This window comes from Perca fluviatilis, chromosome 17, assembly GCF_010015445.1.
Source record: "Perca fluviatilis chromosome 17, GENO_Pfluv_1.0, whole genome shotgun sequence".
NCBI classification, from domain to species: domain Eukaryota; kingdom Metazoa; phylum Chordata; class Actinopteri; order Perciformes; family Percidae; genus Perca; species Perca fluviatilis.
Window position 1 is genome coordinate 2,670,977 of NC_053128.1, and position 15,527 is coordinate 2,686,503.

The 15,527-nt window shown below is 42.0% G+C and overlaps 1 protein-coding gene across 4 annotated transcripts in view; it reads right to left on the reverse strand.

The window, feature by feature from the left end:
- The window catches only part of dcc (DCC netrin 1 receptor), a 338,290-nt gene that overhangs the window by 201,802 nt on the left and 120,961 nt on the right, over nucleotides 1-15,527 (reverse strand). For all 4 annotated transcript variants that reach the window (XM_039780568.1, XM_039780567.1, XM_039780566.1 and 1 more), the window contains exons 4-5: nucleotides 9,423-9,573; nucleotides 8,177-8,313 (exon numbers count right to left, since the gene is read on the reverse strand). In XM_039780568.1, the coding sequence (XP_039636502.1) occupies nucleotides 8,177-8,313; nucleotides 9,423-9,573 (288 nt within the window). The remainder of the gene's footprint in view (nucleotides 1-8,176; nucleotides 8,314-9,422; nucleotides 9,574-15,527) is intronic.

Consider the following 15,527-nt stretch of genomic DNA (forward strand, 5'->3'; position numbering starts at 1 on the left):
TCTCACTTCAATTTTCCATCTAGTGGACTGAAAAAACAATCAATCTTATTATTCTAGTACCATAAGGTTAAACTCTCATGTTTAATTATATAATAAAAGATCGATAGTTGGCGTATGTGTATTGATACAGTATTGCCACAGAAAATATTGCGATAGTATGTTGTATTGATTTTTTTCCCCCACCCCTACTGTGTATAGATACAAACTGCAGCCTGAAGCATTATTCTTTAAAGGGTAACTTCAGGTTTTTTCAACCTGGGCGCTATTTTTCTGTTTAAATTAATGAGGGGAACAACAATCTTTAAAATTGGTCCAGTGTTAAGCAAGAGGCAAATCAAGCTACAATGTAAAGTTATCGGCAAAATGCAAACCTTCAACTTACGTTCAATTTGCAGTTTTTGCCACTGACAGTGTCTGACAGCATTATGGAAAGGATCCCTACAGAGATAGACTTTTAGTTAAAGAGTAAGATCCTTTTTGTTTAACCAGAAACGGCCCCGAAATCACCATCGCCAAACCTAGCAGACTCCACTTAAATAAACAGCAATTTAATCATCAGAAAACACACTTGATTCAAAGCCGTCTTGGTTCGTCTTTCCACTGTTCCAACAATCACCACTCTGGGTTGGTCGAAATTAGGGTTGGGAATCGTTGGGATTTTAACAATTGTGATTCCAATTCCTCCTTTCGATTCCGGTTATTATCGATTCTCGATTCGTTGACAGGTGGAGTTGAAACGGGTCACATGCTTATTTCACAAATAAGAGGGACGTTTTGTTTTGATTCAATGGTGGTTTGCAGTTTTAACATAAAATAAAGCCACACTTTAAAGCGCTGCTTACTGTGCTTCATGGATTCAACACAACAAGCGCCTGGCCGCTACGGAAATAAAACTTGCGCATGAAACGATTCTAAGTAGGAATCGGTTCTCGATAGCTCTATACACGCTAAAAGTATTGTTTATTCAAATGGAGTCTGGCGAATTTGGCGATGGCGATTTTGAGGCTGTTTCTGGTTACAAAAAAAGGATTTTTCTCTTTAACAAAAAGGTCTATCTCTGTAGGGATCCTTTCCATAATGTTGTCAGACACTTAATAATAATCTGAGTCTGTCAGCGGCAACAACAGAACTTTTAGTGGACGCTAACTGATGCAGAACATTTGCCCCATACAGTTACATTAATGCCCGGTCTGTGGCTGCTGGTTACGGCGTTCAGGCTTAATACTGGACCGATTTCAAAGATTGTTGTTCCCATCAGTCACTTAGACACAAAACTAATAATAATAATAATCTGAGTCTGTCTGCGGCAAAAACAGAACTTTTAGTGGACAGAGATTGTGACAATGTCTATTTGCAGCCTGGTTCACGGCTGCCGTTACTTGCTCAATACTGGACCAATTTCAAATATTTTTGTCCACATTAGTCACTTAAGACACCAATGCATGGGGAAATAGGGCTTGAAAAACATATTACACTTCAAGTGTAGGATTAGGTAAGGAAAAGGGGGGGAGGAAGGAAGGAATCAGAAATCATTGCACTGTAAAATCAGCTGTAGAAACAACAGATTGTGCTTAAACTGAAGCATCAGAATAACCTTCACTACTTAACTCACCTCCAACCAGCAGCGAGAGCCATTTTACATAATATCAATTCCCAAACAAAAGAACACACAGATGGCAGGATTAAGGACAGCAAACACAAATGAATTGGAGGGAGATCTGACTGGCGAGAGGGAACGGAAATCTCCCAAGATTCGCCACAAACATCCAAACAATGTGCAGCGCGGAGAGAGATGACAACAGATGGTGAAATGGAACAGATGTCTGTAACCGATCACCTCACACTTCTCACTTTCATGAGACGTGTGTTCTTTCGAAGGACAAGCAGAGGAAGACGTTTCTCCGCAAGGTAACACATGGTCTTTAAGCTCAAACGGAGCATGATGGGTAGTAAATGCCGAGCAGGTCGGCCCGGTCAGGGTCAGGTCATGCTCTAAAGTCACGTTAAGTCCTTTTTTCCCCCCTCTATGACTTGATTGAGTTCAAATCCTGGATTACAGAGCTTAGAGAGACAAAGGATGGATCAAGATGATTTGATTCGTCTACGAGGCCGACATTTTATAACCTGTGACCAGGCAGAAAGAAATGAGCAGCAGCATGCGCACACTGTTAAGGTAAGGATTAGGTGCCACCGGAGGTTCTGCCGGATGTTCCTCTTAATGGGCCGTTACCTTCTGCTTTCTTTGTGTTGGCGTTCTAACCTCCGGTCTATTTCTGAGGACTATGGTTAACTGCTCCTCAGATCTCTGCAGGGTAAATCCAGACAGCTAGCTAGACTATCTGTCCAATCGGAGTTTTCTGTTCTGAGTACGACTAAAACAACCTTTGAACGTACACGTTCCACCAAAACAAGTTCCTTCACGCTTAGCACCGCCCAAGACGATTGTGATTGGTTTAAAGAAATGCCAATAAACCAGAGCAAATTTTTCTCCAATCCCGGAATGTTGTGTGGACTAGCCAGACCTTCCTCCGCAGCCCTGTGGAGGAAGGTCTGGCAATGCAAGACTATGTACATGTCAACCAACAGCCCGTGCCTGGCTTGCAAGCACTTGCCAAAGTGTTGGGTCTGTTCGGATGATCATGGTATCACTCCCTCAGCCTATATAAAAAAAAAACTTTTATAACTTGGGGATGAAGGATGAGTGGAGAAATAGGAAAGGGAGAAAAGAAGAACGAAGAAAGGAAAAGAGGATGAAGAAATTTGGGAACTAGCTAACCAACGTCTATGTGTTGTTTTTCTATTTCTACACCTGTTTAGATGAAACCATGACAATGAGAAAGCTTTGGAGTTGTTGAAAGGAGTGTTTAAACTTTTGTTGGAGCTAGTTAACAGTTTCCCCCTGCTTGGTCTTTGTGCTAAGCTAAGCTAAACACAGCCTGGACTCCACCTCCTATCTGGACTGAACACATAGAGATGGATCAGATGAAACTGACTTTAATCTGGTAGAATAGCACTAACTTTTAGCCTGTACTTTATATTACACTTTTATATAACACTGTGTACTTACTTACAGCGTTTTTATCCCTCTGTTCCCTCCATGTCCCCATGGTCCTTTAAATTAAATTGAAGTTATTTTTGTATTAAAAACAGCTTCCAGGACGACCTTGTTTTTTGGAGCCACAGAGAAACAGCTCCGCATATAAATATCTGAGAGGGGTGAACAGTTTTGGCACTTCATTTATTCTGATTGGCTGAAGACACCCTGGTCTTGGCTGGGCCAGTGGACATATTGACAGACTTTAAATCCTCCCTCTGTGTTAGTGAAGACTTCCCTCTCTCCACAGGAGCTCGGTGACCCCGCCCCCTCCCTCCCTCTCCTCTCCCTCTTTCATGTCTTTCAATCTGCGGCTCAGTGTTTTTGGGCGAGCGGAGCACGCCGGCCGGTGGCTCAGCGGGGGAGTTTGGCGGCTCGTTAAATGTTTTCTAAAACACCCAGAGTAATTCACAGAGCCTGTAATTAATCAGGAGAGGAGTCCCCGCAGGCCACAACCAGGACGGTGTGTGTGTGTGTGTGTGTGTGTGTGTGTGTGTGTGTGTGTGTTCTTTCCTAGAGAGTGACTTGATTCCACAGTGAAGTGAGACAATCACTGTGAACCAACAGACTAAACCGATCCGTGTTTGACTGCTGTCTGCTGTGCACACATATATATATATATATATATATATATATATATATATATAAATTATTAATATAAATACTACAAGTAAAAGTCCTACAATTAAAACCTCACTTAAGTAAGTAAAAGTATCTTAAAGTATGAAAAGTGAAAGTCTCTCATCCACCCTGTGTAGTTCTTTCCATTAGCATCCAGCGCTACCAGCAGCTAGCGCTGACAGCAGCACACTGAATATACATGACTGATAGATGCAGCGCTGGCTATGTTCCTTTCATTAAGCCGCTAACAGGAAGCGGCTAATGAGCCGGGCTGCACTCATTATCACGGGGAAACAACACACACATTCGTTATCCTAATCATGGTCACTGCCCTGTGGAGTCAGAACACACACACATCTCCATACATCGCCACACTGTGGCTATTCATCAGCATCTAACAGCCTGCATTTGGAAGAAAAAAAAACAACACTAAGTGTAATGGGGCATATTAGCACCACATATTCCTTATGTATTAGTTTAATGTCAATGCAAGAGAGAGACTGGAGTAGTGGGCTTGTCCCATGTCCGATGACAGCAAAGTGTTTTCATCGATATGCATTTTGTTCTTATTTTATCTGTAGGCCTTTTCCTGCTTCCAACGTTAGCTACATGATTGCTGGATATACCAAACTAACTTTTCTTCACTTTCCTGGAGCATAGCGGATAGCAGAAAGGAACATTGTGACCGTTGTGTGGAATAAGGTTGGCGAAACAAAGGCCCTATGCTTTTCAGCGTCTATTATTTCGCTAAGAGGAAATTCAACAAAAAGCCATTTGCCAACACTAAATATCAAACTGTATCCTACATTCACCACTTCTAACCAGAGACAGAATATAAGGTAATCTCGGAGATTATTCCTTCACAGAACTGTGCAATGCGAGAAAATCTCAGAGCTGAACCGGGAAGACACATCACTTTTCATCAGACTCGCCCTGGGTCGGGTTAATTAACTCTACTGCTAAATTACAACACTAATAACATTACCATCGCCAAAACACCCCCGCGAATCAAATCCCATACTTCACCGTTAACCGTCAAGCCACTAAACATGTATGGAAATTAAAACTGATCATACGACACGAGACAACACTGTCTCTCTCTCTCTCTCTCTCTCTCTCTCTCTCCTCTTTCTCTCTCGGTTCTGGTGGTTGATGAACGAAGATATCTGCTGATTAGCTCTCATAACGGGCCAGATGGGTAGCACACCGCCATGAGTCCATGATGCTAATGTCTGATTACTCCACATTGTCATTGTGATATTTTGTGATTACATTCTGAATCTTCCCCGTTCTCTGTCAGGTAAATACAGCAGTACAATGTCTTCCTCTGATGTAGACGTAGCCTACACTGTAAGTGTCAGTAGTAGGCTATACAGTGGAGTTGCATATTAAGTGGTTTAGGGTCCTTCTGTAAGTCATTTTGGGATACAATTTGGTTTAGATGAATTCTACAAGCAGCAATACCACAGGCCAAGTAATCGCCCGTTCCAAACAGGAACATTTTCAACGGGCACTGTACTAGTTCTATTAATAAAAGTCATATGAAAACATGCTGACTGTGGCTGTTGTTTAATAGCAATTATTATTAGTTCATTAGTGCTCACGCGGTCTTTAGTCCCCTTCTATTGGCTATATATTTCGAAATTGCTAATTTCAAATCTAATGTGTGCATGGCGTGGCTTTAGAAATGACTATTGACAACACTAGGGCTGCAGGATATGACCTAAAATCAAAATCCCGATTTATTTCACATTTTACCTCGATAACGATAAATGACCAATTATTGAATTTTTTTTGTGATTCGACGACGGACACTGCGTTTTTAAATTGTTTTGTATAAAGTTTTAAAAAACATCTTTTGCATGATAAAAATGTAAATAGGCTATACAATCTATTTCTTAATTGGTAATTAACTTGTTAGTCCTAACTTTGAACCAGCAAGTTGTGTTTTAAGCTCCTCTTTTTTCTGCTTGTGGAGAGCTACGTGACACATGAAACTATATCGGTGAGGACCGGCGAGTTAAATCGGCCGACTGAGAGTACACCAGGCAGACACACGGCTGACAACCTGCAGGTGGAGGCGCTGGAGACGGGCTCGGACATACACGCCGCGGGCCGCTGTGGACAAGCGGTTTCTGTAAAGTGGCTGCAGCTGTCCGCGGACACGGAGTGCGGAAAGTGTATCAGAGCCTCCCAGACGGGTGAACTGAGACTGAGACTCCGTTTCCTGCTTGTCGGTCAACGGTTAATGATCGGTTAACATTTAATTTCATTGTGCTTTCTTTTGGAAGGCTGGCTGCCAAAAATCACCACGTACTAGCTAATTAATTAGCCTGATGTAAATGCTAGCTATCAGTAAACAGAAGGTAGTGGCTGGTGTCTGGTGTGTGTGTGTGCGTGCGTGTCGGCCTGCCCCCGCATTTGGCGACTGGCGAGTGTTAATTCCGGACCCTGCACACGTGGTAGAATGTTTTTAAGGAGAAAGTAGACCTATCAACAGAAATAAATGATCAAAATTGTCATATGAGCAGTGCCATTTGCATTGCACTAATTTAACATTCACTTTAAGACCCGATCCCCGACGTGACATACCGGAGACACAGACTCTCCCTGTTTGCTGTAAACATCATGTAATGTTTGCAGGCAGCGGCTGTTGGGAGCAGAGTGTCGACAGAATATGAATGTGATGCAACACTTTTTCTATTAAAAAGTAAAAAAAAGTACAAACAAATCTGATGTAGTTGTTGTCTGGTGATTATGCCCATCATTTTTTTGACTGTGTGCGCACAAAAGAACTTCATGCTCTATGACAGTCCTTCACAACAGGAAGACATCAAATAATGAGAGTAGAATCAAGTCTATAATTATCAATTGAAAAGCCCCAAACAGATGTTCACTCAGATCAGTTCTCTCAACAAAGAAATAACAGAGAAAGATTCACGGTCCTCGGGCAAAAAAATTTAACATCAACACAACACAACTAGGGCTGCCAATCGATTCAAATATTTAATTGTGATTAATCGCATGAATAGTTAACTCGCGAGTATTTCATGTGTTCGAAATGTACTTCAAAAGGGATATTTTTCAATTATTGCAACAATCTAAAACAATGACAAATACTGTCTAGAATACGTGTCAAACCCGAGGCCCGGGGGGCCAAATACGGTCCCTCGCACATTTTGATCCGGCCCACATATCAATTTAGGTTCCCAATAAATAGTTGTGCACCAAACCAAAAAGACAGGAAACTGTTTTTCAGACTGTCATTACGTGACAGAATTTGGCAGATTTGCCGACTTTGAGACTCAGAAATTCCCCCAGAAGCAGAGAGTTTTCATATGGTTGGGAAACAGGTCGCTGTGCGTCGGCTGTGTGGCAGCTGCTTTTAAAAATGTAATCTTTGTTTTGCTTGATTTGCTTAATTCTATCATGGCTAAGGAACCTTTTTTTGCCGACTTTTGTAGGGCTTTATGTCAACAAAAATGCCACAAAAGTCAAAAAAAGCAACAAAAACGTAGACAAAAAACAACTAATTTTGAAAAAAGTGAGCTATGCCCGGTGCTTAGTGCCACCAAACATGATAGTGATTGATTTAAAGAAAAGCCAATAAACCAGAGCACGATTTTCTCCCAACCCTGGAATGCTGTGTGGACTATCAGACCCTCCTAGGCAGCGCTGTGGAGGACACTTTTCAGTGAGTTTTTAGTTAGGACTGTTTCTGATCCAAATGCCCTCTCTGGCTGAGCCGGCTGATGACTTCCTGCTGAACACACCTGAATACGTGAGCGGCATCAGTGGGAATCCAGCAGCAGCTGGGGAGCAGTCAGACAGTAAATACAAACATATTCTATTCATGAAAAGCCTCCTGAAGCAAACAGACTCCTCCGATTTCATATTTCATGAGTGTATTTGATTCTGGATGTGATTCTGGATCAGACTGTCTTGCAGACACAAGAGCTTCTGTGAGCGGAGGGGAACACACTTCTTTTTTTGGGGTCTTTTTTTTACAACAGTTTCTAGGATTTTTTTTTGTTTCTCCCTCGGGAGCTTTGAGAAGTGACACAGTTTCATTCTTTCATCTTTTTTTTTCGCATAACTGTGAGCACTGAGGTGTGTGTGTGTGTGTGTGTGTGTGTGTGTGTGTGTGTGTGTGCGTGTGTGTGTTCTTTTACTTATATCCTTGTGAGGACCAGGAGTTTGGAGAGTGAGGACATTTAGTCTGTGCCTTTTTCAGAGGGTTTAGATAGCTTTAGGGTTGATTTTAGAATAAGGGGGTGTCCTACTAGGGTTTTAAGACGTCAAGCACGTAAAGGCAACATCCCAGATGCGAGTCTAGCTGGGGACCTTTGATGCAGGATGTCCCCTCTTTTCTCTCTTTCCTCTCATTTCCTGTCACCTCGCTTCTGTCGCTATCAAAATAAAGGCGAAAATGCCCCCAAAAATACATGTGTGTTGGCTTACCTAGTACACTCAGCTCTGTGTGCGCAGTGATGTTGTGGTTCTTGTTGGCCGCTGTACAGCTGTAACTGCCAGAGTCGTCGTCGGTGACACTCCTGATGATCAGATTGCTGCCCACCAGCAGAGAGTACTTCTTATTCCTACAGAGGAAAGGAAGAGCGAGGCCGTTTGCTTTTAGCATGTTTGTTTGATCAGTTGATAACTTACATAAAAGAAACATTTTTCATCACATACCCTTCACCATACCTAGAGATTGGCATGGGGTACTTTCCATAAAATCATCTCTCAGTGCAAATCAAACCAGCTATTAGTCTAACTGAAATAAAACCATGCCAATCTCGAGGTATGGTCAAGGGTATGTGATGATGTGGGGGGGCTATTTTAATTCCAAAGGCCAAGGGAACTGTATCAGGATGCATAGTATCCTGGATACTTTGCATCCTGATAAAGAGATGATAGAGAGATGATTTTATGGAAAGTACCCCATTCCAATCTCGAGGTATGGTGAAGGGTATGTGATGATGTGGGGGGGCTATTTTAAGGCCAAGGAAACTTCATCAGGATGCATAGTATCCTGGATCCATGAAATAACTGGCCTTTAAAAATAATAATCTGCCTGCCTCTATGGGAATTTAACCTAGGGGTGTGCTGACTTATGCCCCCTGTATTTTAAGGATTTATTAAGGATACTTTAAGGATATTTATTTATTAACGGATTTGGGGATTTTTCCTAATTTGTTTTTCAATCGATTTCCAAAAGATGATTTTTTTTATTCCTCTTTTTAGTCAACTTTAGCATGGGTTCATAAACTTATGAGCACCACTGTACATTGGGAGTTAATGAAGAGGTACGTGAGTTTTTCTGACAGCGCCGTGGGGGGGACATCAGACCAAAAACTTTGGGAACCACTGCTCTAGTCTAGTGAGTATTTCAGCAGGACGGTGCGTGAGTGTCTGTGTGTCAGTTGGAATGGAGGAAAATGACACCCAGTGCAACAGTGTGGGTCATTGTTAGTTGGATACTTTCATTGTTGGTTGTGGCATTCATTGACAAGAAGAAACATTTAAAATATAATTACTGGACTTATACTAGTGACTGGGCCCTGCTGGGATACATGTGGGGATCTAATGGGCAAAACTATACTTTGAGTAGATACTGTTGGTTATCACGTGGGTTAAACATTGATTATTATTTTATTTAGGGCAATGTGTAATATGAACAAACAGACAGTTAGACAGTTTGACAGACCAGCTCTGGATCAGTTCCTCTCCTCTCCTCCACTGGATGCTTGGAGTCGGGTATCCGGAGGCGGAACATTCCAGCACGGCGTCGGTTCCCAGCAGAACCGTTACTCTGGAGGGACGCTGGAGGAACTGGAGGTTCCTGCTCACCCCGGGCTCTGAGAGAGAGAGGGAGAGAGAGAGAGAGACAGAGAGGAGGAAGTGAGAAGCTGTAACATGGTCCATATTCTGAGATACACTACACAAACACATGTGGACACACAAACGTTGCAGCCACATATAATAGCGGAACAGGCCTCTATATTGGCAGCCTCCACTCGTCTGGTTTCAGGCTTTCCAACAGATCTTCCACCAGAATCGGGCTGCAGGGATTTGCTCCAATTCAGCCACAAGAGCATCAGTGAAGTCCAACACTGATGTTGGGTGATAAGCCAGGCTCACATTACCGTTTCCAACAAAGAAAACATTCAACCTTTATTTCTCCTCGAGAGATCATTGAGGGGCGAACCTCATTTTCAACGTCATCGAGTCCGATTAAAAAGACAAAAACAGAACAACAACACAGAAAGTACAATCATAAGGAATATAGAAAGGCAATAAAACATTCAGAATTGGAAAATGGTTTGATACAAAAATTTGGATAATAGGGACGCAAAAGAAAATATAATTATGTAAAGCAGTTACAAGTAGAAGTTTGCAGGTTTAGAACCAGATTTCTAAATTGTCCAAGACGCACGATTGAGTTGATTTTAAGAAAGTGCTGTAATTTGTTCCAGGAGTCGGGTGCACTAAAACTAAAAGCAGTTTAACCAAGTTCAGACCAAGGTCGTGGAACATGAAGTAAAAGCCAGTCAGCAGAGTGAATCTGATAATGACCCTCTGAGTAACAGAGAAGATCTGTAAGGTAAGATGGCAGTTTTCCAATAAGAGCCTTATACTGTAGATACAGAGAAACCAGTGAGTATCACGTCTTAAAAATGGTCTTCTGATCTTACACAACTATGCTCACACGGCTATGGTTAAGATTTGGTAAGGTTTCGGCACAACAGCAATTTGGTTAGAGGTTAGTTTGGGTTGAAATTAGGGTTGGGCACCATTTGGATTTTAACAATTCTGATTCCAATTGCGATTCTTCCTTTTGATTCTGGTTCTTATCGATTCTTGATTCTGATTCGTTGACGGGTGGAGTTGAAACGGGTCACATGCGTATATTCACAAATAAGAGGAAAGGTTTATTTTGATTCAATGGTGGTTTGCAGTTGGACAGGGCTTTTTCAAAGTAAAATAAAGCCACACTAGCGCGCCGCTTACTGTGCTCCACGGCTGTAACACGACAAGCACCTGGCCGCTACGGAAACCAAAACTTGCGCATATTAAATTGGGAAGCGATGATCGGATTTGAAACCAAATCCTCCCAACGATTCCAATAAAGAAACGATTCTACTGGAATCGTAATTTTTGAAACGATTCCAAGAAGGAATCGGTTGTCGATGCCCAATCCTAGTTAAAATAACTACTTGGTTAAGGTTAGAGGGTCTTTGTCATCATGGTAACAGTAATAACCACGTGTTTATGGAATAACATCAGTCATGGGGCAAAGAAACCAACGTCTCCTGTTGGTAGGCCACAGGAAATGAACAGTGTTCTCCAATGTTAAAGTCCAATGTTTTGTTGACTCATCCATCCACCAGACCTCCAAGCTACGTGGAGCTTGTCGCTATAACAACATCACACTACTTCCTCCTTTGCTCCTCATGGACAAAAGTCATAATTACTGCAGCCGCTAGGTGGCTTTGTTACTTTAACATAAACGTATGTTGTTTGAGGGCATTTGCTGGACGGACTGATGCTGTAGTTTTTCCTGGAAGGAGAGTCTCCTAGAGTTTGTCTTGGTCTCGAGACTGGAGGAAGACCACTTTATTTCTAAGTTCTCGATCTCGTTTCGGAATCGGTTAGTCAACCCCCTCTTCCCTCTCCCTTAACATGCACTTACCAGTAGTGTAATGGCTGTTTGAATACCAAAACTAACTCAGAATTGGCTTCTTAAAAAGTTGACATAGGGTCGAAACTTTCATGTGTTTTCAAAATCAGATATTCTATCAGATCCCAACTAAGAAAAACTGAGGCCTGAGGACACACACACACACACACACACACACACACACACACACACACACACACACACACACACACACACACACACACACACACACACACACTCTCCTGCAGTGGGTCAGGTTGTGTTCACCCTCAGGTTGGCCCGGGGGCTGGTGGGTTCTCAAAGAACGACGAGACGATTTCCATCAGCAGACAGGAAATTACAACACACCCCACAGCACTGATACACACACACACACACACACACACACACACACACACACACACACACACACACACACACACACACACACACACACACAATAAGATGTAAAGCTGTACGACCTCTAAATTCAGAAACAAAAAACTAAAGAAACAGAAACAAACACAAGATAGTCAGCAGAAACGTGAGCAGTGAACACAGGGAGACAAAAGAAGAAGAAGAAGAAGAAGTAGGAGAAGCGTCCACGCAGCAGATTTGTTTGGCTTGGTCACAGAGAAGAGTAAAGAGCGAGGGATCACAGAGATAATCACTGAACGACAGTGTGACTCCTTTAATGTTTTCACAGACACGCCACCAAAGGAGGCTGTCAGCAAATCAGATGACACACTGATGGCACTCGCATCACAATGAGGAAGAAGAACACACACACACACACACACACACACACACACACACTACACACCAATGCCAACCCTGTATCCTAAAAAATTACCTTCCCCATACGCACGCACGCACGCACGCACACACACACACACACACATACACGCACACACACACACTAATGCCAACCCTGTCTCCAAAAAAATGACGTTCCCATACAACTAAACTGCATTCTCAATTACGTTTTGAGGGAAACATGAATTCTCTGAGGTCACGTTTGTTTCAACACGTCCTCGTACCAGCGTCAGACTCACGTTGTGACATACAGCCATATGTTGTGTTCAGAGACTATTTCCGCCAGTCTTTACAAAAGGTTTCCTGAAGAGTTGTGATTGGTTCATTTCTCCCATTTGGAGCTCTTCAATGTTTGGATGGACATTAAACTCCACTGGGTGAAATCACGGCAGTTTTAAACACGTGGTTAATGTTGTGTTTGGAAACAACTACACACGGCAGTAAGCGTGATTGGTCCACATACCGTAAAGGTAATGTAACTTATTTGACAGAAATTATTTCTGACAATTTCATGGTCAACAATGTATATTGTGCTTGGCTAAATAAAAGCCCAATTAACAAAACTGATTAAAAATATATTAATATTTAAATCAATCCAGGACAAAATACATTTCCCTCTAAACATAAATTGAGAGTTTAGTTGTATAAAGTTTTGAAGATCTTTATGGAGTCAGAATCATTCAAACTTAATCCATCTGAACGTTAAAACTTCTTACAGATCAAAGGAAACACAGGGAACTCTCTGGCTTTCAAGAAATGTTTGAAAGATTCTCTGAAGCCTCAGAAGGAAGCAAAAGGCAATGTTCTCTTGTTCTCCGTCTTCCCCAGAGTCAAACACTTTTAGGAAATGTTATGCCTAGCATACATTAGAAGACTTTGAACAGCATTTGAAAAGACTAAAGTCTGACACCATCTCACATCTAAAGACAATCATCTCACATATAACTTTAAAGGAACAAGCCGACTTATTGGGACTTTAACTTATTCCCCGAATCCCCCAGAGTTAGATAAGTCCATACATACCCTTCTCATCTCCGTGCATCAAACGCTAGCCTAGCTTAGCACAGATCCTGGAGGTAACCGGCTCCAACTAGCCTACTGCTCCCAATAAGTGACAATATAACACCAACAGTTTCCTATTTACATGTTGTGATTTGTACAGTTACAGCGTGTACAAACTGGGAACTATATTCTCAGAAGGCGAAGCACTGCTACTTCTGCTACTTGGGCAGAGTGATTTGCTCGCAGCACCTGAGAAGCCCTGTGGTGAGGAGCAGAGTAAAGGTGATTATATACCTGACGCAGCCCAGCTGGCGCGTACAAATGTTACGTCATGAGATCGCTGTGACTATTTATACCTGCTCTGGTGCTCGCGGCACTAGCTGCAGTCTTCTCCTGAACAGCAGTGGCGCTAATGAGCAAAGGCTACTGACGTTGCTCTTTCTACGGAGTAGAAGAAGAAGAAAAAGGTAAACAACAGCAGAACTGGCAGTAGCATTGCCGTCAATGCTTCGATCTGATTCGATGACCTACTTCGTCGGATCAAGCCTTTCATTCACCATAAAAGAGCTCATCTTAACCCGGTAAGTTTACCAGACAGACTTGCAGTCACTCTAGTGCCACCACGCGCGATTATAAATAGTTATGGCGCTCCCATGACGTCACACTGGCGCTAAACAGGTCGGCTGCGGCGAGTATACCCCCACGTTTAACAACGGGGCTTTTCAGTTGTTGCGCTAATCACTCCGTCAATCCTCAACTTTCCCTCTTTAGCATTAAGCTTAGTGCGGCGCCATAGCAACCATGAACAACACTGGCTCTAGCCGTTTGCTGCTTCCTGTTTGGTGCTGGAGAGAGCGCACCCATTGGTTGTTGACAATGTTCACGTGATTTAACTTCACTACCAAGACTTAAAACTTAGGATAATATCAAACACTTGATTTTGTCGGAACATCAAGACAGAAAAAGACTGAGTTCTATGACCACCTCACACCAAACGATTGAGGCGACGGGAGTATGGCCCGACTCTAGCAAGACTCTCAGGATTTCATTTCCATATTGGAACTTAGTCTGCGACGGTGGACAAGTTGTTTGGTGTAAGGATGGCATTAGGCATAGAGCAGCACAAAGACGAGGGGAAGGGAGAGGGATTTTAATATTTATCTTATTTGGTTGTTATGTTATAATACATACTGTACTTTTTAGTACTTCTTTTTACGATTTGGTTTGATTATGCATTGTTTTACTGCCATGTGATTTTTAATAAATTACATTCATTTATTTATTGTATTTCTTGTATTTCTTATGTATTTTTATTTTTAAATTTATTTATATTTTATTCTAATTAAATTGTGTTACTTTTGAAATACTCAGTTTTAATGATCTACTTTTCAAATATATATTTTGTTTATTTACTCACTCATGCATGTGATATTGTTTGTTATCCTATTTGGATTGTGGTAGCGAGTAGGGATGAAAAATGGGAGTGGACTTTGAAATGTAAAGTACGTGATGATGGTGCTATAGGCCGGCCCTCAGGCCCCAGGGAGCCCTCCGCTGGGACGGAGCGCAGGAACACTTGATGAGCTCGAGTCAAAGTGGTGTTTCACCAGCAAGAGAGAGCTAACCCAGGCTGTTATCTGAGTGATGAAGTGGACAGTGTGCGGACTCTTCTAATTGGACGGTGAGGAGCGGCTGACAGACTCCCTGCAGACTGACGAGAAGCTGCTTCCTCTCAGAAACATTATTAAAATCACATCTTACACTCTTTATATTCATTACATCACATTTCATTTTCAAATGAGACATCCAGCACTGGGAGGAAATTAATAAAAAAATGAGGACCTGACAAAATGATGACTGCAGGAAAAGTAGCCCTCACCATTAGGTAAAACTGCTGGTGCAGTACTTCGCTATAGCAAGACTGGGAATCTAAATTGGCTTCTGGAGGTTGATAACACAAATAATACCTCAAATGTGTACAATATGTGATGCCAGAAGTTCAAAGTTAGGTTTATTACGGCAGAAAGACTACAACTAAAAAACTACTACTAAAAAACTACATCTACATGTACACTATTGTGGGAGGCCAAAACTATCAACTAAAACCAGATAAATGAATTGATTTCAGGCTCAGTAACTCTTTAAGGCAGGTCGACTTATTGACAGATTGGGAGCATCTGTTCAAATGAACATGTATTGTGTCAGTGGTGGAGAAAGAATTCAGACCCTTTACTTAAGTAAAAGTACTAAGATAAGGTAAGATTAGCCTTATACTACTAGTATATAATACCACACAGTAATTATACTCAATTAAAAGTCCTGCATTTACAATGT